The sequence below is a fragment of the Melopsittacus undulatus genome, chromosome 6 (assembly GCF_012275295.1).
Source record: "Melopsittacus undulatus isolate bMelUnd1 chromosome 6, bMelUnd1.mat.Z, whole genome shotgun sequence".
NCBI lineage: Eukaryota > Metazoa > Chordata > Aves > Psittaciformes > Psittaculidae > Melopsittacus > Melopsittacus undulatus.
In genome coordinates, this window is record NC_047532.1 from 71,631,665 (window position 1) to 71,655,979 (window position 24,315).

The following is a 24,315-nucleotide window of genomic DNA, read 5'->3' on the forward strand; positions in this document are numbered from 1 at the left end:
CCCATCCATGCACCGATCCTGGGGTGCAGGCACCAGCCTGGTATTTTGGGGAAGGAGGTTTGAGTTACAACTGGGACATAGATGAGGCCTCCAGCTGTGCACAGGGGCTGCTGCAGGCACTGGCCACTGAGCACCTCCCCCTGCTTCTGGTCTGCACTGGTTTTGGCTGGGATAGAGTTATTTTTCTTCCCAGTCACTGGTACAGTGCTGTGATTTGGCATTAGTCTGAGAACAATGCTGATAACACACTGATGTTTTAGTTCTTGTGCAGTAGTACTCCAAGTCAAGGACTTTTCAGTCTTTTAGTTATTGCTCAGTGATTATTCTAAGTCAAGGATTTTTCAGTCTTTTAGTTATTGCTCAGTAGTGATTACTCTCAGTCAAGGACTCTCCATCAGTCTCTCATGCGTTGCTGGTGAGGAAGAGCACAAAAAGCCAAGAGGGAGCACAGCCACGGAAAGCTGACCCAAACCAGCCAAAGGGGTATTCCATACTACAGCATGACATTCTCAGGATATAAACTGGGGGGAGTTAGCTGGAAGGGATTGATCACTGCTGGGGGACCAGGCTGGACAGCAATTGTATTGTGCATGCCTGCAGTTGGCTGGTTGGTTGTATTCCTCTCTCTCTATATATATATATGTTTTTATTTTTTTTATTGATATCTTATTTCAATTATTAAACTGTTCTTACATCAACTCAAGTGTTTTACCTTCTTTTCCCCACCCTGATTCTCCCCATCCTGCAGGTATAGTACTTACTTGGTGGCTGGGCATAAACCATGTCAAGGTCCTAGAGAGGCGCCTCTGCATCCGTAAACCTTGGACCTCACCAAAAGGGTAATGACTGCAAAGCAAGCCAAGCATTCCCTGGAGAGCTGCCTATGCAGGGGCTGCTGCTTGGCTCCTCAGAACCAGCCTCTGGGGAGAGGCAGGGCAGGGCTGAGCCACTGCAAGTCCCAGCATAGAATTAGATTTAGGCTTAGTGATAAAGTACTAGGGGAAAGATAAAGCCAGTTCCTATATCACCAGTGAGCTCCAGCTGGGCTCTCTCAGTGAAACAAGGATGGCTGCTGGAAGCTGCTGAGAAACTGCAGCCTAGAGGTTGGAGGGGCACCTGGGGCAGTGCCAAGGCAAAGCTGGAGGTCAGAGAACAAGAATGCTTTGCAGGAACAGTGCCAAAACCCAGGCTCCAGCTCAGCCTCAGCAGATTTGTAGGACTAAGGTGAGAGGAAGGGAGGGAAAAGACCTCCTCCTCATGCTAGCATTTTGGTTTAATACAGACCTGTTAGGATAGCTTGGAAAAGGAGAGCCTGTGGCTCAGCTTCAGTCGCTCAAGGCACTATAGGCATTTAATTAATTTAAATTACTTCTTACTGATGCTGTTTTGTTATTTTTTTTTCCAAAAAATAGTAGCTAGACAGTAAGAAGATATTTTATTTTAAAATGTTTAAAAAAACCCGTATTTTATTGTTCACTATGTGTAATATGCCAGTAACCATTGCATATAAAGGAAGCATTCAGAACATTATAACATATATACACACATAAATATTTTAGTTGTGACATTTTAAGATTGATAGTCCTTTCTCTTATGTTACTGGCAAATAGACCTGATTTCTGAAAATTAAAATACTATTATGAGGGATTACTGTACTACTACTGTTCTAAGAAGTAAAAAGATAAAATATTTTATGGTATTGAGAATCTAAATAATTACATAAAGTGCACATCTCTGTATGTATTATATTCTAGTAAGTAAAGGGGATTGGGTTAATACTGAATATGCAAGTATCAGTCAATATTAATGTTCCCATGAAAACAGATCTCTCTAAAAAGCAAACACTAAACAGAATAAACCTATAGTTAGAGGATTTTAATTTCAAGGTTTTACAAACTGTAAAGTTCAAGATAAATGCATTGAGCTGAATATCTTGGCTAAACATCTTAGCTAAACTCAAACATTTTGAATGCCTTTTCACAACTACAGAGCAAAGGCATTTGGATAATAAGTTGTGTTGTCAGTAGCTACAACAATTCCAATTTGCACTATATAATCTCATACTTATTCTGAGGTTTTTCCCAGGTCAAAGCTCTTTCTACTTCTCCACCTGAGCAATTTGATAAAGTTAAGACTTGCACTGAAGATTTTGTCATGATGAAAAACCATTTTGTAGAATATATCAATGGGTAGGTCTCCATTTGGATCTGCATATTTCAGAGTTGTCATTGGAGTGTACAAGGTGTTGGTTTGATGGCGAAAAGGTGGATTTTCTGCAAGAATTACCTTTACTGTATGCTGTCAAGAATGAGAAATAGAGTTGTTAAAGAATCTTTACCAAACAAAAGAAAAGCCTAGCTTTCTGTTAAGCAGAGAAAAAAATGGAAGAATAAAGTGCTAAAATGATGTAAAATCCTGTATGCAGTTTTGTTAGAATTTCACTACAATGCTTTCTTAAAATACTTTATATTAAATATACTCCATCCCTGGCAGTGTTCAAGGCCAGGTTGGACAGGGCCTTGGGCAACATGGTCTAGTGTGAGGTGTCCCTTACCGTGGCAGAGGGTTGGAACTAGATGATCTCAATGTCCTTTCCAACCCTAATTATTCTATGATTCTATGCTTTTTAAGGCCATGAGTACTTCTTACTTATTTTTAGTCCTATTTCTGTTTATGTATACCATGGTGATAACACCTTAGTATCCTGAATAGTCCTCCAAAATTATGCTTATATGCCCACAATAGGTCGATCCTTTTTTTCACAGTTCACTGGGTAAGGATTGAAACCATGCACTTCACAACAAGATCTGGGAACATTCAGTTGTCATTGAAGTTATTCCTTAGCAGCAAGCACCTGAAATCAATGTCCTCTTCCACAGCTTTGCCTTAATTTATATTCCTGCAGGAAGTCTCAAGCACCAGAAACCACATCCATGTATCTTCTGTTGTGCTTTAGTGGTCTGGGGTGCCTGAGTGAATTTCACATTAGGGATTACAAGTGAGATAGAGAGAAGAGCAGCGTTTACTACTGGTTGGAACCCTGTGTAGAAGTATGGTAACACTGCAGAATGTTCAGATTTCACCAGATGATGTGTAAGTGCATTTAATACCTCAGTGGTATTTGTACTGCCATTAAAAGTGGTCTTCAATACTTCAAAATGAATTTTCTTTTAATATTCTAAAGGGGTTGGTTTAAAACTCTCCAGAATCTCATGCCTTTTTAAAAATTCATTTCAGATTGTGTCAGTTACATTTAATTAAGTCTAATGCTTCTATCAACAAATAAAAAACAACCCACCAGTCAGCCAGTGCATTTGTAAATTACAAAGAAAACAACAGCAACAACAAAAATCAAGAAAAAAGGAAGATGGAGAATTGTTGAAGAGTTACCTCTGCGACCTCTTCAGCACTTTGTCCCAGGCTCTGAAAGATTTGTTTGTAATTTTTCAGGTAAATATTAGTAAACATATCAGCTGTTTCTTGATCTGCAGCTGAAAGATCCATTTTCATTCCATCTTCAAACACTTTTCTTTCAAACTCTGTAACTACGGGGCCGGGTTCAATCAAACTTAACCTGTTCAAAAAGCAAGGATATAGTGTTTATCAACTATCCTCCGTGGGAAATACACCCCTCTATCCTTCTCAGAAAGGAACACTGAGGATTTGTAGTGTGAATACATATTAGCAAGCAATATTAAACAGGATGTTCTGTAAAGGGAAGCCACGCCACGTCATTGCTCTCATGCTCCTACCCATCCACATGTAGTAGTAGAAATCTGCAGAGCTTAAATGTCAGTGCAGTGCTGTAACTTAATTCATGGCAGAAGCGAGTGCAGTTGTTTTTTGCTGTCTCACAGATGTGGAATCTAAGGGTGATTTTTCCACAAGAACAGATCAAATATTAAGAAAAAAAAATTAAAGGATTATAACAAAATTCCTTACTTTCTGACCAAAATCCCACATTGATTTCTTTATTACAGCTTTCCTATAATAATACTACAAGTAGTTCAAAGAGGTGGGGGATTTGTGAAGTTACCAATGTTACATCATGCAATATCCATCTGCTATATTGTAATAAAATACAACATAGAGAATTTTGATGCTGCCAAATCTGGAAAATCTTGTTTGGCTCAGTAGCATATTACAGCAAATCACTGAAATAGTTACTAGTCAGTTCTTTCCTGGTTCTTCTCTCAGGCAGCAATTAATTCCAGCTGCTCTTTGTCAAAACAGTCTTTGAGATAGGACCTCTTCCTAGACTTGAGTTCTGATCAGGCTCTTCTTCAGGACTAAATCAAGGTATTGACCTTGACAGTAGAATTCCAGCTGCAGCTGGAATTAAAGCCTTTCCTCTTGTGTCTTTCTTCACATCAGACCTTGAACTTTTTCCATTCTACTTTCATTTTTTTTAACCTCCTTTTTGCTGTTACCTTATACTCTTGAAATCTTACTATGAATTCTGTTATATCCTGTTTATCATTACAATATATTTGTTTTAAATCCCTCCAAACTTCTCAGAGCAGTATGCTTCTCAGTTTGGATGGCGCTTTGTCTCGGAAATCATGGGATTTCCAAGAAGCAGCTGTCTTTTCTCCAAGAGCCCAAGGGCTAAATGCTTGGATGCAATAGATATTTTACAATTGTTGGACATCTCACAAAGAATAGTAGCAGAATTACATGAATGTGAATATACATGTGACAAATCAAACCCCAAAGTCCCGTAGATGATGAACAGGAGGACCATTCTCTTAAATGCTGTCTTAAACATTAAGTAGTACACCACATTCTTCTCACTTTCCTTCCATCTCCTGTCATTACAGGTATCTTACCCTGTGTTTCCTTCTGACTGATTTCTGCTTGCTCACTCTCTATGATGAGTTCCTGACCTTTTTTATCTGTGAATTGCATAAGAAGTCTGTTATCCTTTCTGAAGGAGAATATTACAGGTTGGTATTATTGTTTTATTCCTATGATACACAAGAATCTTTTCAGAAGTGTTACATAAACTGTACTTATCCAAACCTAAACAGCTTTTAACTGTTCAAGACAACATGTTTATTTTATCATGTAGACATTTTTATTTGCATACGTAGTGAGAATGTGGACATTTCTATGCCTTTTGTGATATACGATTTCCAAGGGTTCCTCAAATATGTTTCTCCTGGATAGCAGCAATCTTTAAAAATTTGTTTGCTAGCTCTGAATATATTTACAACTATCTAAAATACCAGTAGATCAATACTTACTGTAGTTTGAACTTGAGCGCTTGTATAGCTAAACTTTCACAGAATCCTTCCACAGCAAATTTAGATGCAGCATAAACATCATTAAATAAGATACCTGATGGTGCAAACAAAACACCTTGAGAACATGATTGCATTCAACACACTAACAGTTTAAAAAACTCTTCTATTTTCCAAAAATGTCTAGTCTTGCAGGGAAAACATTAGAAAAATCCTTGTTTATACTGAATCTAAATACTGATTTTTTGCCTGTATTCTCAAAATTGTTTATTCTGAGAAAGAATGCTTGAACAATGCTTTTCCTCCTCCTATCTGATGATCTCTTGGGATGATATTAAATATTTTGTAGTCTAAGACATTAAAGTGTGTGAACATACAACACCATCTGCATTATTCATTAGCAAAACTTTAATAGGCTATAGATAAACACATAACCTGAGCACAACACAGGAGATGAGGTTATGCAAGAGATCCATGTTGCATGTGAGTGATTTAGCAAAACTACTACATCAGTCCTTCTAATGGATGGTAAGTGTTGTATTAAACAATAACAACTCTTGAAGTTTGACTTTGGACCATTGTTCACCAGAATAATCCAGGTAAAATCAATGCCATTGTCATAATAATTGAAACAAATGCAGCTAGACTGAATGGAATGCAAGAGTGAGAACATCCTCATCTGTCACTAAAATTAGACTCTGTAGTTTTACGACAGGAGAGACTTTACAAAAAGGTAACGCTGTCCACAATATGATTGGATTCTATTCCATTATTATTGTTCAGAGTGTAGTAAGCATGTTTGCCTACCTCAAAATCTTTTCCACTAATTCTTTCCAATAGGAAAAGTAATTTTAAGCCCTATTTTCCTGATAATAAAAATAAATAAATAAAAAAGAGTTAATGCAAAAAAAAACAAAACAAACCCCACACATATCAATTGACTCTAAGGGCTTAACAAAGGTTATCTCCAGGGTATCTAAGATCATGCTAAATAGAAAACTGATATCTGTTCATAGGTACAATTAAAATGTCTTGAGAGTAGTTGTGTAGCAACATACAACCTTGATGCATAAAAACTATCAGCTGTATCTAAGTGCTGTGCTTTTTATATCAGAACTTCAGCATTACAAAGCACAATACTTAGATATACTTTTTTTTTAAGATAAAGAGGTAAGCTTAGACTTTGAACACTGAACTCTTAGTTCAAATAGAAAACAAGAACAAAAAAAGCAACTTTGCCTTGTATTCCCATAACACTGCTTATTATGACTATATGTCCACTCTTTCTCCTCTTCATATCAGGCAAAATCTCCTTCAGGAGTCGAACCAGTCCAAAGAAGTTGGTATCCATCACAGTTTTCATCTCATCTATGGTCTGACATTCAATAGGTCCAATGAGCCCCATTCCAGCATTGCTAACTGCACATAATGGTAGACAACAGTGAGCAACAACCTCAGTAAAAATTAATTAAATCTTTACTGGAATGCACATGAAAGTAAAATGAGGATTAAGGATTATATGATCTTTCAATAATCCATAAAGACAGGATTAAAATATGTTATTCTGTCACTAAAGTTTTGCAAATACACTTGACTTCCATATTTTTTTATTTTTGTTATGCCTTTAATACAATTTAAATTATCTGATATTTTGCATTTTAACAAATTTATTTCTGATTAATCCCGTTTCTTTAAATTATAAAAATGGTACATTTGTTTATGATTCAACATTAAGAATTTAAAAGCTACGATCTGCTTTTTGTTTTGTTAACATTCACATCTGAGAGGGGAAAAAAGAAAAGAAAAAAAGAAGGAAAAATCCCCAAACCACCACACTTCCATTCATTTTTATTCCTGGATATTTTTAAGTGGGGAATGATTGCTAAAACTGGCATTCTGCACTACAACTAGTATGCCAAGTTAGAGTATAATACAGTTTGCAGAAGCAGCTTGTTAAACCGTGCTTTAATAATTAATCAAAATAAAGGCAGGCCCATAATTTTCTATTACAGAAGATTTAATAGTTGATGGTGTAAACAATTCCCATCAAAGATACATTTATTTTTAGCAAACCATTATGGAAATAATTCCTGTTGAATGATTTGTAAAGTGCAGTTACGAATCTCAATATAAAATGAAAGTACCCTTACTTTCTTTGCAGTTCTTCTTTTACTTGCCAGTTACCAAATGCTGCTGCATTCTTAGTACAAAGAGCTGTGGCCTTCATTGTAAATAGGGCTATGCTTTATTGATAGGGCAGAAAACTTGTACATGAAGATGCCAATTTAAGCAAAAGTTCTCACATTTACTGAAAACTGTAATTCTATCCAAAACACTTCCCTGTGTGCAAGTTTCTCCTTTGTGAACAGGGAAAACAAGCTTCCCTACTTCACAGAAGCATGGTGAGATTTAATCCACTCATGTCTGCATGAAGTCTTAGGAATCTTGAACAAAATACACTATGCAATTATAAGTACTTTGGTATTTAAAAAAATACATTCATGAAAACTCTCCAGGGTATCTAAGATCATGCTAAATAGAAAACTGATATCTGTTCATAGCATAGACATCAGTACTTGCCGAGAACATCAATCCTTCTGTCAGGGATACTGTTCACACAAGCTTTAATCGACTGCTCATCACAGACATCCAGTTGTTTAATTTCGAGGGTTTTACCCAGCCTTCGACCTGCAGCTTCCTCTAGTGGCTCTTTCTTGGTCAGATTCCGCATTGTGGCATACACTGCAACACACCAGAAGTAACAGTTACCAGAAATAAAACCTCTTCTGTTCAGTCTTACTGAGAAGTATTAAAGAATATTGATTTTACATCCATATCTTAAATACAAGTGATGATTAAAACTTAAAGCAGAAAGAATGCATTTCAACATACATTGTTACTGATATCCCAGAGTTTGGGAAGTCTGGGAAATTTTTACTGTGAAGAAATTAAAAAAGAGAATTAAACCACTGCTTAATTCATACATGCAGTATATGAAGATAATATTACCACCAAAATTTAAATAATGGGTAGCAAGTCACACTGATGAGTCATTTTTACATACCTAGAACCTAATTTTAGATTCCATATATCAACTTTTTAAAATCACTGTCAACATGTTTAAAAAAACTTTATTTTTATTTAAAAGTAGTAGTTTTTTCCTTAAGTGGCAAAAAACATCTTCTCGAAATAGAAATTAGTTTTATCATTATTGTGGCCTAATTACACAGAAAACTATGAGTCTGCATCCAGTCAGTTAGCAATAGAATACTGTGAGAATAAGTATGAAAAACTGAATTACCACACATTGGTGTATTTGCCATCCATTGCCAACCATAGCAAATACCCCATTTTACAGCAGAAAGACAAATTCCAGCCCCTTTGTTTACCATCTTAAAGCACATTTCCTTAAATATGCTCTAAGGTAAAAACTGCAAATATAAGAGCTGCCTTCCTACATGAATTGCTCTGGTGCTCAAATGGGTACGTATGTTCATTCAACAAAGATTTCAGTACACAGAAGGAAAGCTAACTACAGCTGTGAATGTATATCCAAGGTAGCATGGTACAGACATTTACAGCTGTTTCTTTTTACACTGTTTTGTGAACCATTCAGATCAAGTAACTGTTCAGCTTCAGTACATACACAGAAATACCATCTCCTTAGAGAAAGCGGTGCATTTTCACTGTATTGTATTTTCTTGCCAGTAGGAGGAGGGAAACTAAAAAGAAACGAGTCACCAAAATGAATACAATCACTTTTTAAATCAAAGAGAAATGCATTAGTACTGCCTTGAAGAATATGATTTTATAAAGATAAGTAACCATTACAGTTACCTTTAAATCTCTTCTGTTCATCTTTTGCCATTTTTACTGCTAACGCCAGTCCAATTCCTGAGGAGCAACCTGTAATGAGAACATTTCTTCTTGCCATTCTTTTCACTGGGTGATCCAAACTAGAGCTCCTGTTCAGAGGAGCAACAACCTAAATGTACCTACAGTACAATGCAATTGGCCTTTAATGCTATCTCCAGCTTTCCTGAGTCAACAAATCTGCAAATGCACACCTGGACCCTGCATGATTAAGGGATAATCTCCAACCAGACAAAAAAGAGAAGCAGATGCTCCTGTATGAGCTTATAATCAGCATTATCATCATGGATTATATTTAATACAAAATATGATTAATCCTTAAAATGAGACATTTGTTAAGTACATGGATTTTTTTTTCAGTTGTAGAATAACCAGTTTGCATGCTACAGTCAATAAAAGCTTTGCCACAATTCAAACCAGTCTGTAGTGTCAAGTTTTCCACTCACATCTATGGAAAGTAAACTACACCCAAAATGGGATCCCTCTTCCTAAAGTATTCAGACTTAATACACTTAACAGCACCCTCCTCATTCTTTTGCAACAGAATGATAATTGTATTTCTTCCCTGATGCCTTACTATTATAAGAGTCCTAAAATGATTTACAGAAAAAGTAAATTGAAAAACTGGATGTGGATTTTTACAGAAACAAGTAGTTTAGAGAGATTCCTCACATTTCTTTTTTGAACTGTTCCCAACCAAGAATAGGAAAGGTTAGCAAGTATGCTGGCAGTGGGGAATAGCCAGGAAGACCAGCTCCACTTTATCTTTGCTAATTGATCTTGTAACATCTTTGAACACTTTCTAGTGTCAGAACTAGCATGATGTCTGATTCAGTTTTAGCTTTGGAGGAAATACTTCACCAACTTTGTGTATAAACTCTAAATTAAACAGACATTCGAACTGGCAATTTTGTGCAATTGGCATTTAACATACAGCAACTGTAGGCATGCTACATTCAGAAAGAAAACCAGTCTGGTGAAATTTATAACCCATCCTGAGTGACAGAAAAAGAATCACTTTAATAAGCTATTAGGCTTCTGAACAGCATTCAGCTAATTGCAATGCCATCATAGCAGAAAAATGTTTTCCAAGATTCAGTAACCCCATGTTTAATGCAATGCAGTTCAGAAGAATTAACTTAGCGTTCCCATATTCGCATTCATGTAAGTTGGTTGGTAACTCAAAAAAAGTAACACTATAGAAAAGTTTAACTGATATTATGATGTTAAAGAAAAAAATATACAAATGTCCCTCCTTTCCAAAACAAATTCAAAACAGTATAAGTGGATTCATTAACTTCTTAGGCAAGCAACAAAGCAGCAAGATGGCATTCAAAGTTAAAATGTAATTATTCAAAGAAAAATGTAATTATGGTTCTACTTATTTATCAGGTTTGCCCCATAGTTTTACCACAGAAGTTGGCATCCAGACAATTTCAGTGCAAATGCTGTTTAGCTGATTCAGATATTAAGCAAATTGCTTTTGCTGCTCATGCACATTTATATTTAGTCAATGTAGGAGGAGCAAGCGATGCTTTATGCAACACTCCGTTAGTGGAGTGGAATACCAGTAGTGTTGTGATGCAACTGTAATTACAGATAGGTTACATTTTCCACTTGAAATCCTGGTTTAAAGGACTTACAATGTTCCTCTGGTTTAAAAAACTCTCTCTGCAATTTGATGCATAGATTTCTAGCCTGAAGGAAAATGGATGTGCCTAAAGAGAAGAAAACATTGAAGTAGTGTAGTATTTTTCAGTTATTACACTGATCAACCTAATTGTAATGTTTTCCATTTACTGTTATGTAGAGAAACAAATAGCTTGATTTAAAACACAATATGTTTTTGCTACATAGTAATTCTCATAACAGCAAAATAAATAATCTGAAACTGCAGAAATATTTCAGATGAGTGTATCTTGACCTTGTCAGAGGTAGCAAAATAGGTGCCTGGTTTTGTATAACCACTTAAAGTTGTATTTGTGGAACATATTTGCATAACAGGTAGGTAGTGAAACACCTACTTGCTACCCAATGAGTTTAGCACATTCCCACCTGCAGAGCTGCTGAAATACAACAGATAGATTTGTTGCCTGAGATACACTTTTAATATACAAAACACTTCATTTAAGCCTTACTTTAAATTGCAATATATTCAATTCTCTTCCTCTATGTCAGATAACTTTACTAGTTTGATTTTCAAAAGTACAAATCACATGCCTTAACACATGTAAATCATGTTTGCATTTAGCTGACTCAGATTTAGACCTCATAACTGTATTTTCAGTTTCTGATGCTTATGTGAATACAAAAGTGTTAAAAACTGAGCCCACTAGTCCAGTTTCTACCAGCTAAATTGTGTAGTACTTTCTGAAAACTGGAAATAAATATGCTTTAGAATGCATAGTTATGATGCCAATTTAATCAATAGTAATTTTTGGATAGATTTTGGCTTGGGGAAAAAAGAAAAATAGTTCAAGCTTTATGGCCCTGTCCCACACCCATTTGCATCTTAAAGATAATGGAACGTACTGCTTGGAGTAAAGCAAACAGGTTTTGCCAGTATCTATTATCAAACCAGTGTCCCAAAACATCTTACAAACTGGTCAATTTTAATAAGATATTTTGTCTGCAACACTGGGTGAGGGATGAAAATTCATATTCCCAAACAAAAATTGTTTGTATGGTAATACCATTGTGCTCTTAAATGAGATGTGAAACACAAGTACACAGTTTAAAGTCTTTGGGAAGAAATAAGAGCCAACATTAATTTCTGCAACTTCAAAACTAAAATTTATTTATAAAAAATAAATTAAGATGTTAATAATAACAACATCAAGGCAATAATCTCAGAAACAGTTGAAAGAGTAAAAAAGGTTGCAATTTGTTTCAGTACAAATAACCATATTCATCATTTACAAATACAAAATTTCCTTTTTTGAATGCTCAATTATGTCGTTGAATGCACAATTATGTTGCCAGCAACAGCATTCCTGGCTCACTGCTTGTCCAATGAGCAACATTCTTTCCTTCACAAGTCTTGTCCCTGAAACAAAACACCTGTAATCAGAAGCTTCCTTTAAACTCCTGCGTTCAGTTCACCATATCTAAATCCATTTGTACCAAGATGTTACTTTTTAATATTAAGATTTATCTTACAAATTCAAGAAAACTAGCTGCACATCTCAAATCCATGGTTTCTTCCTCAAATTCTGCGCCCCCAGACTGAAGTAATTAATGCATTCTTTTCCTGTATTTGAAGTGCATTTCCTTACAAAATGAGTAAAATGTACACATTTTTCCACATATATTAAGCTGTAGTAGATAGGTAGGAAAATAAGATCCAGAACATTTTGAAGGGAAAAAATATCTTAATATACAAATTGCTGTAAAAATGTACCATTTGAAGGAGCACTGTCTTTTGAAATTACTCCTCTGTGTAAGGCTTAAGGCATGAACTGCATTATCATGTTTAAGTTTCTAACAGTTTTGGTCCCTGAGCATTCAGGAAGTGTTTGTAAAACCCCTATCAACTATATCAAGTATCAAGAGGAAAATAGCCTATGATTTCTACCAAAACAAATGGAGAAAATCTTACCAACATTAATGTAAATATTCTGGATTTTCTAAAGGATACAGAAATAAATGTAGGCAAATACAGTATGTTTGTGGTTGGAGGTGGGCTTTTTTTGGTTTATTTCTTGAGGTTCAGCCCTCACTCCCCTCCTTTGAAAAGCAGGCTTATATCCTGGGCCTAAATATTTGACAGTTCATTTGCAGAAAAACATCAAACAGAAGTTTTAACTGATCAGACAACCAGTCTCTCTAGTATAGCATATGCAGCAGCTATGCTTATGTTAGCCAGTACTGTAGCACAACAGAGGCCATACCAGCCACTAATATTGTATAATATCCCATTATAGCATGGCTCCTGTTAATTATAAATATCAAAGTGATTATGTCGTATCTATACTTGTTCAGCTTAATACTTATTCTTCATAAGGAATGCTATAAATAGAGCACACAGACATCCATCAGTAGCACATAAGCAGCTTACAGCTAACAAAGGAAAGATTATGACAATAACTTTTAATTATTTTTATACACGTATATTTTTACAGGAACATGGTAAAAATTACCCTTTCTAAAAACTGATCTTTGTAAGCACCATTTTTTTCCTAATTTCATTTACCATTTTTAATACAATTCCATTTCTCATTTCAGTAAGAAACTGGGGCCATATAAGATCAATTTGCTTAAGCCAGTCTCTTTCTTAAGAAATTACTTAAATTTCACAAAAAAGTGAAATGGCCACCCTGAATGTTCACAGAGATATATCCTCTTCCTTTATTTGGAATACTTAGAACTACTGAGGGTAGCAGAACGCTGTATTGTTACAAGATCTTCACTGCAGCTTAAAGCAGAGTGAGAACAAAGAACAATTCAGCTACAATATCTGTGACTTGATCATTTTGTGAATCCCAAAAGGGCAAAGTGGACCAGAGGAAAAAGAATGAGACAGACTATACCCCCAAGCAAAGCACATAGACACACTGCTCTATACACACACCACCCCTTTTCCCCAGATAGATTAGGCAATTGAATTGTTAGAAATAGGACAAAAGGTTTCTGTGGAAGACTGGTCAGTCTGCAGTGTGTTACTAACAGAGAAAATCTTTTCTTACATCATGTTAATATACTCAACTTTTAAACAAAGACGCAACCATATAATATTCTAAATGGAGCTAGAACCCCTCTGCTATGTACTTCATACTCTAAGTAGAATTCTTCCAAAATCCAGTGTTTTATCTACTTACTATAATGAAAATAAACCTGAAATTTCATTTACTTCATCCCAAGTCTCTAAAGGAACATGACTGGGGTAGGTCTATTTTCAATGCCTTTCTTATATCATTCTTTCATGATGTCCCCTACGTGGCATTCCTTAGCAAATATAGTGACAAGACAACCTGTCTGGAAAGGAAGGGTCTAGTCAGCAGTTGTACAGGGGCTAGCTAGGAAAGCCTTCTTCAGAATCCTCCCCCAGAGTCCTAGGAAAAGTTGGCAATATGTTAGTGATAAGTGTGAAAGGTAGCAGCAGGCACTGTCCTGTTCTCGACTGTCATAAATAAACTTTAACAGAAATCAAGCTGGAAATACTGACATTGCTTTAATTTGCAGTGAAAGAGCCTTCATATTCATCTGTGACACAGCCAAGTCCCCATAAAATACAGATCAAGAGCCTTCGGTGACTACATAAAAATAAGACTTCTCTGGTATCTTATCCTAGGGGAAGAAACAACACCCAAATGCAGCATAATCAAAATGGCAGGAGCCAGTTCAGTTTTGGTGTTTACCTCTAGGTGGCAAGCATCTTTGACTGAACTTAACTTTTGCAGAAAGCCTGTTTAACTCAAATTGCATTGTACTTGTAGAGACTGATTCATGCCCCAAAACCAGATCTGTATCACTTAATAAATTAAAACTTTCTTTATTGTATCTGCATGTTCCCATTCACTATGCCAGAAAATACCCTCTTCTCATAGAATCACAGAATAGTTAGGGTTGGAAAGGACCTTAAGATCATCTAGTTCCAACCCCCCTGCCATGGGCAGGGACACCTCACACTAAACCATATCACCCAAGGCTTCATCCAACCTGGCCTTGAACACTGCCAGGGATGGAGCATTCACAACCTCCCTGGGCAGTCCATTCCAGTGCCTCACCATCCTAACAGTAAAGAATGTCTTCCTTATATCCAGTCTAAACCTCTGCTGTTTTAAGTTTCAACCCATTACCCCTTGTCCTGTCATTCCTATAAGCATGCTAATCTCTGCTCTTTTGTTGCAATTATTTTCACAAGACAGATAACCAAGTTGTAAGAAGCTCTCATCATATGACATATTGTTTCATTTCATTTCAGGGAAGACCATGTCCAGAACACTGGGTTACTAAACATAATCAATATTCAGAGTTCCTCACAAAGCAGGCAATTGAGAGTGTGCCATTAAATTTGTTATTTTAAATCATTAAACTGGCTTAACTTTAGGGGATTAAGATTCAGGAAACACTGGGATAAAAAATACAATTACTTGGGGAGAAGTAATGACACTTCTAAAGAGACACCATATCACTTCTGCTAGGCAGTCATAGCAATGGCATTAAAAATTTATCATTTGTTGTGTGTCCAGGGAACTTTTTACCTTTTCAAGAGGTTCTAGTTGTTTCCTTTCAGTTTTTTTCTTCAGCTGATTTATTTCTTGATCTCTCTGGAGCAATTCAAACTCCTTTTCACGAAGCTCATCTTTGGAACATTGGAGTTTCTTCTCTAAGCTCTCAATCTGAATAGACATTTTACTGAATTCAGAACAATAGAAACCCTCCAAACAAACAAAACTCACCAATACCATGAGTATTACCTCTGACTTTGGAATCCCTTGTCAACTTTTTAGTTTATATTTATTCTGTCAACATTTTCCTTCATTAGAAAAGCAGTTTGGGAGCTATAACATATCAAGTAAAAGAAATATTTTCATTTTTATTCTGGTATATCCCTGCAGAAGTTTAAATTTTAAATATTTAACTGAAAAACATAAAATATTTTTGGTTGTACATTATTTAGGTACTTTCTTCCCTGTCCCTACAAATAAGGAACCAGTTTTACTCTTCTAGTTTGAACCTGGCCCGCTACTCTGCCCCAGGACCAGACTTCCTCATAGAATTAACTGCCCTTTGTTACAGAAACAGGGGTTTTAATCTAAGCAAAAATTACCTGTTTGTTGCATTCCTTAATTTCTAGCTCTGACTTCTCTAAGTTGCACTGTAATCGAATTATTTGTTGTTCCATTTCTCCCTTATGTTCACGAACTGTCATATCCAACTGTGTAATCTAGAGGTAAAAAAAGGAAGAGAAGGAAGTATTTTCATTTGAACTAGTATGCAGATTTTAAGTAGTATTACAAAATACAAAAGCAAAAGGAATGAAACTAATCCTTTGTAGTCTCAAGAATATTTTCTCAAATAGTCAATGTACAAATGCAGCCAAGCTGTCCCATTCGAAAAACAGGAGCCAAGCAGAAGGGGAGAAGAGGAGAGCTGAGGAAGTCTGTAACTGAGTATGTCTGGTCCTCAGGTACAGAGAGCACAAACCTCGTTCTCAATGTACTAAGCAGCTTACTATACTAACCCATCTTGAAAGAAGTGCCAAATTTTGCCAAAGCAAAAAGCAAAAATTCCTATTGCTTTGATAAATTGCTTTTAAATCCCCACCCTTCCTTCTCTCTGATTTCCAAATATTCCTGCATACATGGGCTGGTAGCTCCTGCAGGAAGCAGCTGTTAGAAGGCTAATCATATGTGTCAGAAAAACAGTTTTTCCATTATGGGTGTCAAACCCTGAAGCCAGACCAAAAGACTGATATTATTTCAAGTAAGCTCCAGAAACTTCACAATAAAGATACTGTTTTATATTTAGAAGCAGCTTTAGAGCTAATAAAATATACCACAGAGCAAAAGGAATCTATCATCTCCAAGCACACTTCAGTGCAGATCTTCCCTTCATTTTATCAAACATCAAGATGACAACAGTTGCCCTATAGCTTTATTGCTCAGGATGAATTATGGGACAGGTTTGCACGAGGCTTCTGTTCCATCAAAACAGTAGTCTGTAGTCCTTTAGGGGAGCAAAAACTGATGTTCGTGGTACTGGCTTCAGTAACACACAGCTGGTTTTGAGGTTGACACTGTGGCTATTTTAACAGTATAGGTTGGAGTGATATGTGAAGGCAACTAAGTCTAGCAGGCTATTTGTAAGTTACCTACTACATAACAGGAATAATTGTCCATAACATATTTAAAATGATCTAACCTGAGCTGCTCTTTGTTTCAGTTCCCAATTCCTTTCTCTCAGTGCTTGGTCCATGTCAAGTAGTTCTTGCCTTCTGTCTTCAATTTCTCCCTTGCAATACCTGAAATTCTCATGTTTAATTCACATTCAGTTGCTTAGCTTCTAGTACTCAGCTTGAAAATGAGGAGATCTATTACTTAAAGCTAAATTACTCTAAAAGGTGAATTAATGAATGATTGCAAAGAAACAAACTCAAATGAAGTTATTCTGTTAACTACATTCCAGGTGGAGATTTCTCAATAACTACATCATTCAAGTTAATTAATTGGTTATTAGGACAAGATGTTCTTAGAAAAGAATAGTAACATTAATTTATAGCCAGAAAGGAAACTGGACAATTTCACTGTAAAAGAAAGTAGTTCCTCTTATTATTATTTCACAGATTTGGGATTCAGCAAATAATTTTGGTTGATTTTTAATCAGAATTAAAAAAAAACAGGAAAAAAGAATTCAGCACCACTTTTGGAAATCAAAAGTGAGCTGATGAGCTATTACATCAACTTATAGCCACAAATCCCTAAAACTTACAGAGCTAAGAATATAAAAAGAGACCATCCAAACTACTTGCTATTCATAAGGAAAACCTAACACAGCTAAGTTCTCATGATGGAAAAGATACCAGCTTACCTGAGCTCAGTTGTTAGATTCATGATAGCAACTTGCTTCTCCTCCAGAGAGGACTGTGCATTCTGTAATGCATCTTGCAATTCCTGAAGCTGTGTTAAAGTGATTTTTAATTCTCCATGGGCATTCTGCAATGCTGACTCTAGTTCTGCTATTTTCTGTAAGGCTTCCCTGTGGCAAGTCTCACTTTGAAACAGCTTATCTTCTAATTCATTCACTGTTTTACAAACACACACAAACCATAAAATGTTTAATCATCAATACGATGATTAGTACACAACACTGCTGCCTACTAGCACTTGTGGTCATAATCACTGTTCAGTATCATTATTTTCAGGAAAATGTAGAAAAACAGTGATTTCTGAGGTTATACAACAACCTTTTCATGGTACCTAAGTGTATTTTTATTCATCTCAACTAACTTGAAATATGAACACGTGTCTAAAAACATTTGGCCAAGGAGAAAATACAGAGACATAGTAACTGAATATGTGGTGTTATGAAAAATGCAAGCAAAATTGTAGTATGCTTCCTGTATTAAAAGAATGGTAAAGTTAAATTAAGTGGAGAAAGAGGGATTTAAAAGTTTGTTATTTCCACAGTATCACAGAATCACAGATTGGTTGGGGTGGGAAGGGACCTTTAAAGCTCATCCAGTTCCAACCCCCTGCCAGGGGCACAGACACCTTCCACTTGGAGCAGGTTGCTCCAAGCCCTGTCCAACATGGTCTTAAACACTGCCAGGGATGGGGCAGCCACAGCTTCTCCAGGCAGCCTGTACCAGGCACCTCACCACCCTCACAGGAAAGAACTTCCTAATGTCTAATCTAAATCTCCCCTGTGTCAGCTTAAAGACATACTGCCTTGTCCTATCACTACATGGCCTTGGGAGAAGTCTATAAACTATCTTTTGGGGTTTTGTTTGTTTAAAGAGTTGAATTTTTGTGAATAACACATGCCATTATTAAATCTATGTGTCTTGCTTGACTATCCCATTAAGAATTTGCATTCCATTTTACAAGGAAAAAAATTTCATGTAGAGTAAAGGTGCATCCCACAAAAGTGAGTATTTGTAAAGCTTTGTTAAAAAAGCTTGTGGGTTTTTACGATTTGGGGGGGGTGGGGTTTTCTTAACTATGGAATTACCCACAGATTAAAAAAAACCCAGTTTATTATGTTTTGACTCTGATGTACTTGATTATAAAACAGGGCAAAGGAAAAATGTCTAATCTAGTACATACAGAAGTAATAGCATGATGAAAGGAAGCCTTAGAAATTACCCTCATTTGCCTTTTCATTGAGTTCTGATCGTGCTTCTTCCAAAGTAATATCCAATTGATTTATCTGCATTGCTTTGTTTTCACCATCTTGTTTTAATTGCACAACTTCTTTTTCCATACCAATAAGTTCATTCTTGCACTGATCCATCTCCATTTTAATTTGTCTAAGTAAAAGAAGCAACCAGAAAAAATTAACCTTGTAATAGCAAAAGCCTACATACGCATGTCCTCACATGGTATAAGACAAGCATTTGTGAGTAAATTAGAATTTAAAAAGTCATGTTAAATAGGCTTTTCTTGGAATGAAAACCATATTCTTTAAGACTAGCAAACTCCTAGAGTCTACTATCTAAAATGACAAGCAACTTGATGTATGATTTGAATTTCATTATGAAATTCCATCTTAAGGATAAACAGGTTGCTGGAACCTGCATTAATTCCACTGGAAGACAGTTCCAGAAACTCATGCCTCTGCTAGTTAAAAACATCCTTCTGATTTCCAGTCTATGCTCATACAGAGACTGAACTACATAGCTGAATTCAACTATGTTCAAGTACATTCAACTACATAGCTGAACACCATTTTAGAGAGCAGTCTTTCTTATTGACATATCTATCTGCAGAATAACCTCTCAGTTATTCTAAATATACCTGATCGTGCTATTAAGTTCATCCATTTTCTTTCTGTTTAAATGTGCTTCCTGAGCAGCTAGGTGATGCTTCTCCTCTACTTTTCTCAACTCATTTTCTGCATAGGCTTTCTGCTTCTGAAGCTCTTGTTCCAAATTGGATACCTATTGAAAATGGTATTTTAAATGTGTTGGCACTTCAACTTTACATACCAAAGAAATATACACCCCTGTATTGCAACTCACATAACGAGTTTTAACACAGCTGATTTCTTTATAGTCTAAAATTATTTCTAATTTAAGACTAGAACTTTGCAGTCACATTTGAAAGACAAATAGTTTCTAGTAAATACAAGATACAACTTTCTGAATTTCAGTACATCTTTCCTTAATTGCAGTCTAGGGCTTGAATTTCCAAGTGTTTAGCCATAATAATGCTAGAGTTTCTGATAGCATAGAACCTAGTTTAAGACAAAACAAACCATTAAATTCTTTATTTTAGATATATCTAAAATAATAACTATTAACTCAGTTACCAAAGAAACATTCTGATTTTAAAGGTATTACAAAAGCATATATAAAAGCATTTAATTATCTGTCTTTATAGGTAGACACTTCTCAGCATATTGTACCTGTTTTTCAAGTTTAATTTGATTATCTTCCAGCTCCCCATTTCTAATAGTTTCTTGCTGTAGCATTTGCTGCTGATGATGCAAAGTTTGTTGCAGAAGAATATTTTGTTCACTTGTGTCCTGAATATTCTGATCTTTTATTTTTATTTCTTTCTGTAAATAAATAATCTGAAAACACATTGATTTTCCATTACAGTAACACATTTTTATTTACACTTGCATCAGCTATTCTGTTAATTCTTAATAAGCATAGAATCACACACCTGTGATTCAATAAAACTTCTGGCTCTGAATTTATTGCACTATAGTTTCAACAGTACGTAACACATTTCTTAATTCATCACTGAGTTGTACTTTATAATGTGGGTAAAGAAGTAACATAACAGCTCCAGGTTTTGACTTCTTGCTTTCTAAATTTACCTAAACTGGTCAATATTTTAAAAACATCTATAAGGAAGATTTTTCATTTCTAAATTACTGAATTGCTTTTCTTCCTGTCACTTTTCTTTATTTCTCAGCAAGTGCTTGTTTTCTCCTTGAGATTTTGTTCTCAGTCCTGCCCTTTATTTCTTCCTGCCTCTATGACAGCAGTCATTCCAATAAAAAACAGGAATTCTGAGTGCCTATCTTGTCATGTGCTGAGTGGTCTTATTTCTCAGTGATGAATTACAAAGCCTCACTTGCTACCGTTGAGTTTCATACAGCATCCATCTTATATTACATTTTACATGCAATATAAAAACAACAGATTTTAGGGCTTAGAAAACAGCAGTAAGTAACACAGGCCTATGCATAACACAGACCATCGATTTCCATCTAGTTCCTCCTGTATAGGATCTAGTAATCCCCAGGTGACCCTACCTCTCTCTCAGCAAGTAGGGGAGCACTGACATGAACAGCCTGCTGTGGTAATTAGTTCATGTGGTTAGGCATCCTCACAAATAAAAATTCATACTAATAATATTTACACTTAATTCTTTGATGCTTTCGTGTAGCACTGGAAAGTATAATAAAAACTCAGGGGCTTGAAGTAAAAATTTTCTTATGTCCAGGTCCTCTCCCCCATGATGATACTTGAAACACAGATCAATTATGTGCCCCTAAATTTGTATTGCAATGGTGCTCTCTCAATTTTTTCTCCAAGATAATGCTTTCTTTCACTTAATTCTGATTTTGTTACTTCTTTCAACAGTTCCATTTATCTTGGTACTTCTTTTCTTAAGCTTATCCACTGTTTCTTGGTTATGATTTTCCCCTTTACACTCAGCCTTTTTTCAGCTTACATCCTAGTTCCTGTTGCAAATGTTTTGTCTATTTCACAGACAAACTTTTAGATTAAACCATTGGTAACAAGTATTCTCTGCAATACAGGAGAGTTGTTCAAACAAGCTGTTACCTCTTCAGACTTCTTCTTGAGCTGATTTTCAAACAATTCCTTATTTTCTTGTGACTGATTCAAATACAGTGCAACTTCTTCCTTACATATGTCTAGTGCTGACTCAAGTTGTCTCACCTAATTGAATGTAACAGATCACTTAAAATTCAATGGCATACTTTTTATTAAGTAATCTAAAAAAAAAAAAGTGTGAAAAACTATCTTTGTGCAAAATGACTGAAAAGCTCATTTTTATCCAGAGTATTAAAACACACATAAAAGATTATGATAAACTTCAAAACTGCAAAAGTATTCAGAAATCAAAATTACTTGTGAAATTAAATTACCATACTTTAGATTGTGTTTAAATCAGATGAAACTATCAGTTATGAGGAGGTATTCCAGTATTTTTCAGTAGCTAGAATTTAAAAGCAAACATGTGCCCAACACCAAATCATTAATCTACCACATGTTATTACATACAGAATTGTATAAATAAATTCCTAATGATCACCATGTCAGTTGTGGCAAGTCTTTCTCAAAAGTAACACTTAGTTCTTAATACAGTTCCTCTCAGAAACCTATTGAATAGTCTTATTTTTTTTCTGCATTGGCAGTGCCCAGGTTCTGCTAAAGGCAAAAAGAAAGCAACATCAACACTGTCCATCTATTTTACCCTTTTAATATTAATTTGGATTTGAGTAATCTCTAACAAGCATTTTATAATCTTGAACAGATAAAAATTATAATGAACAAAGTCCAGTGGTCTCAATCCATAGTAACTGAACTTTTAACTGTTCACTTTCAGTGCTAAGAAGACTTTTTTTATAAATGAGAATTGTCCTCAACTTAGATGCAGATTGGCTAATGCTTAGATGCTACCAGTTTTCTAAACCATACTGGAATGTATACCCCTCTCCTCCCCCAGATCAAGAGCTTTCTGAAAAGATGTTATAATGGGTCTTAATTTTAAATCTCTGGAAAACATCCCAAATACTACAAAGTCACTTGAATAGAGAACTGATCCAACACAAGTTCAGAAAGAGCATGCTACCAGCTAAATACTCAGTATCTTCTCAGTAATATCCTGAAGACTAAATACTGTTTGAAACCCGACTATGGTAAATCACCACATGGCAATGGTTTATTAAAATACTGTTGGTAAATGCTGCATTGAAAATAATAATCAGGCAAACACTAGGAAGAGGCACAGATGGCTAAAAACATGACCAATAATATAATATCACATATGTCCAAAATGTATGCTGTATCTAGAGCAAAAATCTACATAATATTCTCTGTTAGATGTTCTACTTTGAGTACAACATGCACAAATCTGACTTATTAGTAACTACAGTAATTTAATGAAGCAATTATGCATTGCATAATCTCTTACTGCAGGTTTTATCACACTGCTTTCAATTAAAAAGCAAAGGGAAGACTTCAAGCTAGTAACTTCTGAAATATTTACGAGACAAATTTCTATAAAGCAGCCTAGTTTTTCTATGGAGGATAAAAGGAAGTACACCACTACTGCAAACTTTAAAACTATTAATTGAAAATTAGAGAGAGCTTACTAACTCTGACTGTTTCTTCTGTTAATTGACTTTTCAGCATCTTCAATCCTTGATCCTTCTTGACATTCTGATTTTCCATTTCCTGTGCGTATACATATTTTTATTCAAGAGAACAGCATGTGACGATAGTAACAATAATTTAATACAATCCCATACTAAGAATCAGGGGAAAAAAATAGTGTATTTAAAATACAATTGCAGGCATACTGTATTTGTGTACATCATACTCTGAAGTGCATCTGGTTCCTGACAGGTGTCCCTTCATATTCTGCAGCAGGAATCCACCTGCTGCAGAAGAGACAAATATCTAGATCTCCTTCCTTCGATTACAGTGGGGAGCCCAAGGGGCAAACCAGAGGCAAAACCAGAATGCTTAGATGGAAAATAGTAAAAGGCCATTAAAGTTTGTACAATATATAGCAGTAGCAGTAGGAGATGTGGACTAGACTCAGTCAATTACTCAAACAAAAATTAAGAAACAAGAGCATAAGGATCTTAGATTTTCTCCAGTTTTTCTATGTGTCTATTGATACAGTTTTCACCACTATTAGTCACTTGTTTGATTTGCATTTAAAGAAAGACTTGTTTGATTTGCATTTAACAAAAGTCAAGATCAAGCCTTACCTCTCTGCTTTCTATCAGCAGCCCATCCAATGATTCAATGCGATGTTGTTTATGTGTAACATCTTGTTGCAACATAGTTATTGTTTTCTCTTGTTCAATTAATTGTTGATCTTTCTTCTCCAGTTGTGCCTGAAGCTGTCCATAAGTAATTCATGGTTTATTATTTTAATAAGCTTTTTCACATAATTTGTGCATCTGAGTATGTCATTTGGTTCTATTCACCTATCACTTTAAGACTGAAAAGTAAGTATATTCCTGCCATCAGCAGTACTGCACAGTCTTAAAATTATCAAGAAATCCTAAATGCTTAATATTTCAAAGCAACAGGAGTATCAAGAGAATGAAGGCAGGCAGAGTGTAATTGTCTGTCATCAGCCAAGACAGGAAGACATGCATATACGTTGTCTAGTAGAAGATGACAAGCTTACTCAACAGCTAGAAATAGCCACAGTTGTACTCCTAATCACATGGAGGAACAGAATTTTTCTCTAAAGACTGAAAAACCTACCAACACTTCTCCCTGAACACAGATGCTCATGAAGCTCAGGCTGGC

The 24,315-nt window shown here is 35.6% G+C and overlaps 2 protein-coding genes across 3 annotated transcripts in view; both read right to left on the bottom strand.

Annotated features, from left to right (window-relative positions):
- Nucleotides 1-1,991: 1,991 nt before the first annotated feature.
- On the bottom strand, nucleotides 1,992-7,974 carry LOC101879843 (retinol dehydrogenase 8). The gene is made up of 5 exons (XM_031053464.2): nucleotides 7,824-7,974; nucleotides 6,483-6,707; nucleotides 5,247-5,340; nucleotides 3,391-3,574; nucleotides 1,992-2,298 (listed from the first exon to the last, which is right to left on the bottom strand). Exons 1-5 carry the CDS (start codon nucleotides 7,972-7,974, stop codon nucleotides 2,065-2,067), a joined length of 888 nt encoding a protein of 295 aa, XP_030909324.2. The 3' UTR covers nucleotides 1,992-2,064.
- Nucleotides 7,940-24,315, bottom strand: part of CCDC18 (coiled-coil domain containing 18) — a 30,620-nt gene continuing 14,244 nt past the window's right edge. Inside the window, exons 16-27 of one of the 2 annotated variants that reach the window (XM_031053012.2) lie at nucleotides 23,763-23,897; nucleotides 23,143-23,220; nucleotides 21,583-21,699; nucleotides 20,187-20,354; nucleotides 19,577-19,719; nucleotides 18,926-19,089; nucleotides 17,649-17,862; nucleotides 16,983-17,082; nucleotides 15,889-16,005; nucleotides 15,320-15,457; nucleotides 9,081-9,149; nucleotides 7,940-7,985 (exon numbers count right to left, since the gene is read on the bottom strand). In XM_031053012.2, the coding sequence (XP_030908872.2) occupies nucleotides 9,120-9,149; nucleotides 15,320-15,457; nucleotides 15,889-16,005; nucleotides 16,983-17,082; nucleotides 17,649-17,862; nucleotides 18,926-19,089; nucleotides 19,577-19,719; nucleotides 20,187-20,354; nucleotides 21,583-21,699; nucleotides 23,143-23,220; nucleotides 23,763-23,897 (1,404 nt within the window). In that variant the 3' untranslated portion in view covers nucleotides 7,940-7,985; nucleotides 9,081-9,119. Of the gene's footprint in view, nucleotides 7,986-9,080; nucleotides 9,150-11,961; nucleotides 12,163-15,319; nucleotides 15,458-15,888; nucleotides 16,006-16,982; nucleotides 17,083-17,648; nucleotides 17,863-18,925; nucleotides 19,090-19,576; nucleotides 19,720-20,186; nucleotides 20,355-21,582; nucleotides 21,700-23,142; nucleotides 23,221-23,762; nucleotides 23,898-24,315 lie in introns of those variants that run through there. The other variant, XM_013130196.3, reaches the window with a different exon arrangement.

Coding starts and splice junctions, on each gene's coding strand:
- LOC101879843 (XM_031053464.2), bottom strand. CDS start 7,974: ATGCGGAATCTGACCAAGAAAGAGCCACTAGAGGAAGCTGCAGGTCGA. Junction 5,341..6,482: donor CAGTGTTATGGGAATACAAG/GCAAAGTTGCTT, acceptor TTGCACCATCAG/GTATCTTATTTAATGATGTT. Junction 2,299..3,390: donor GTGCTGAAGAGGTCGCAGAG/GTAACTCTTCAA, acceptor CATTCTTGACAG/CATACAGTAAAGGTAATTCT.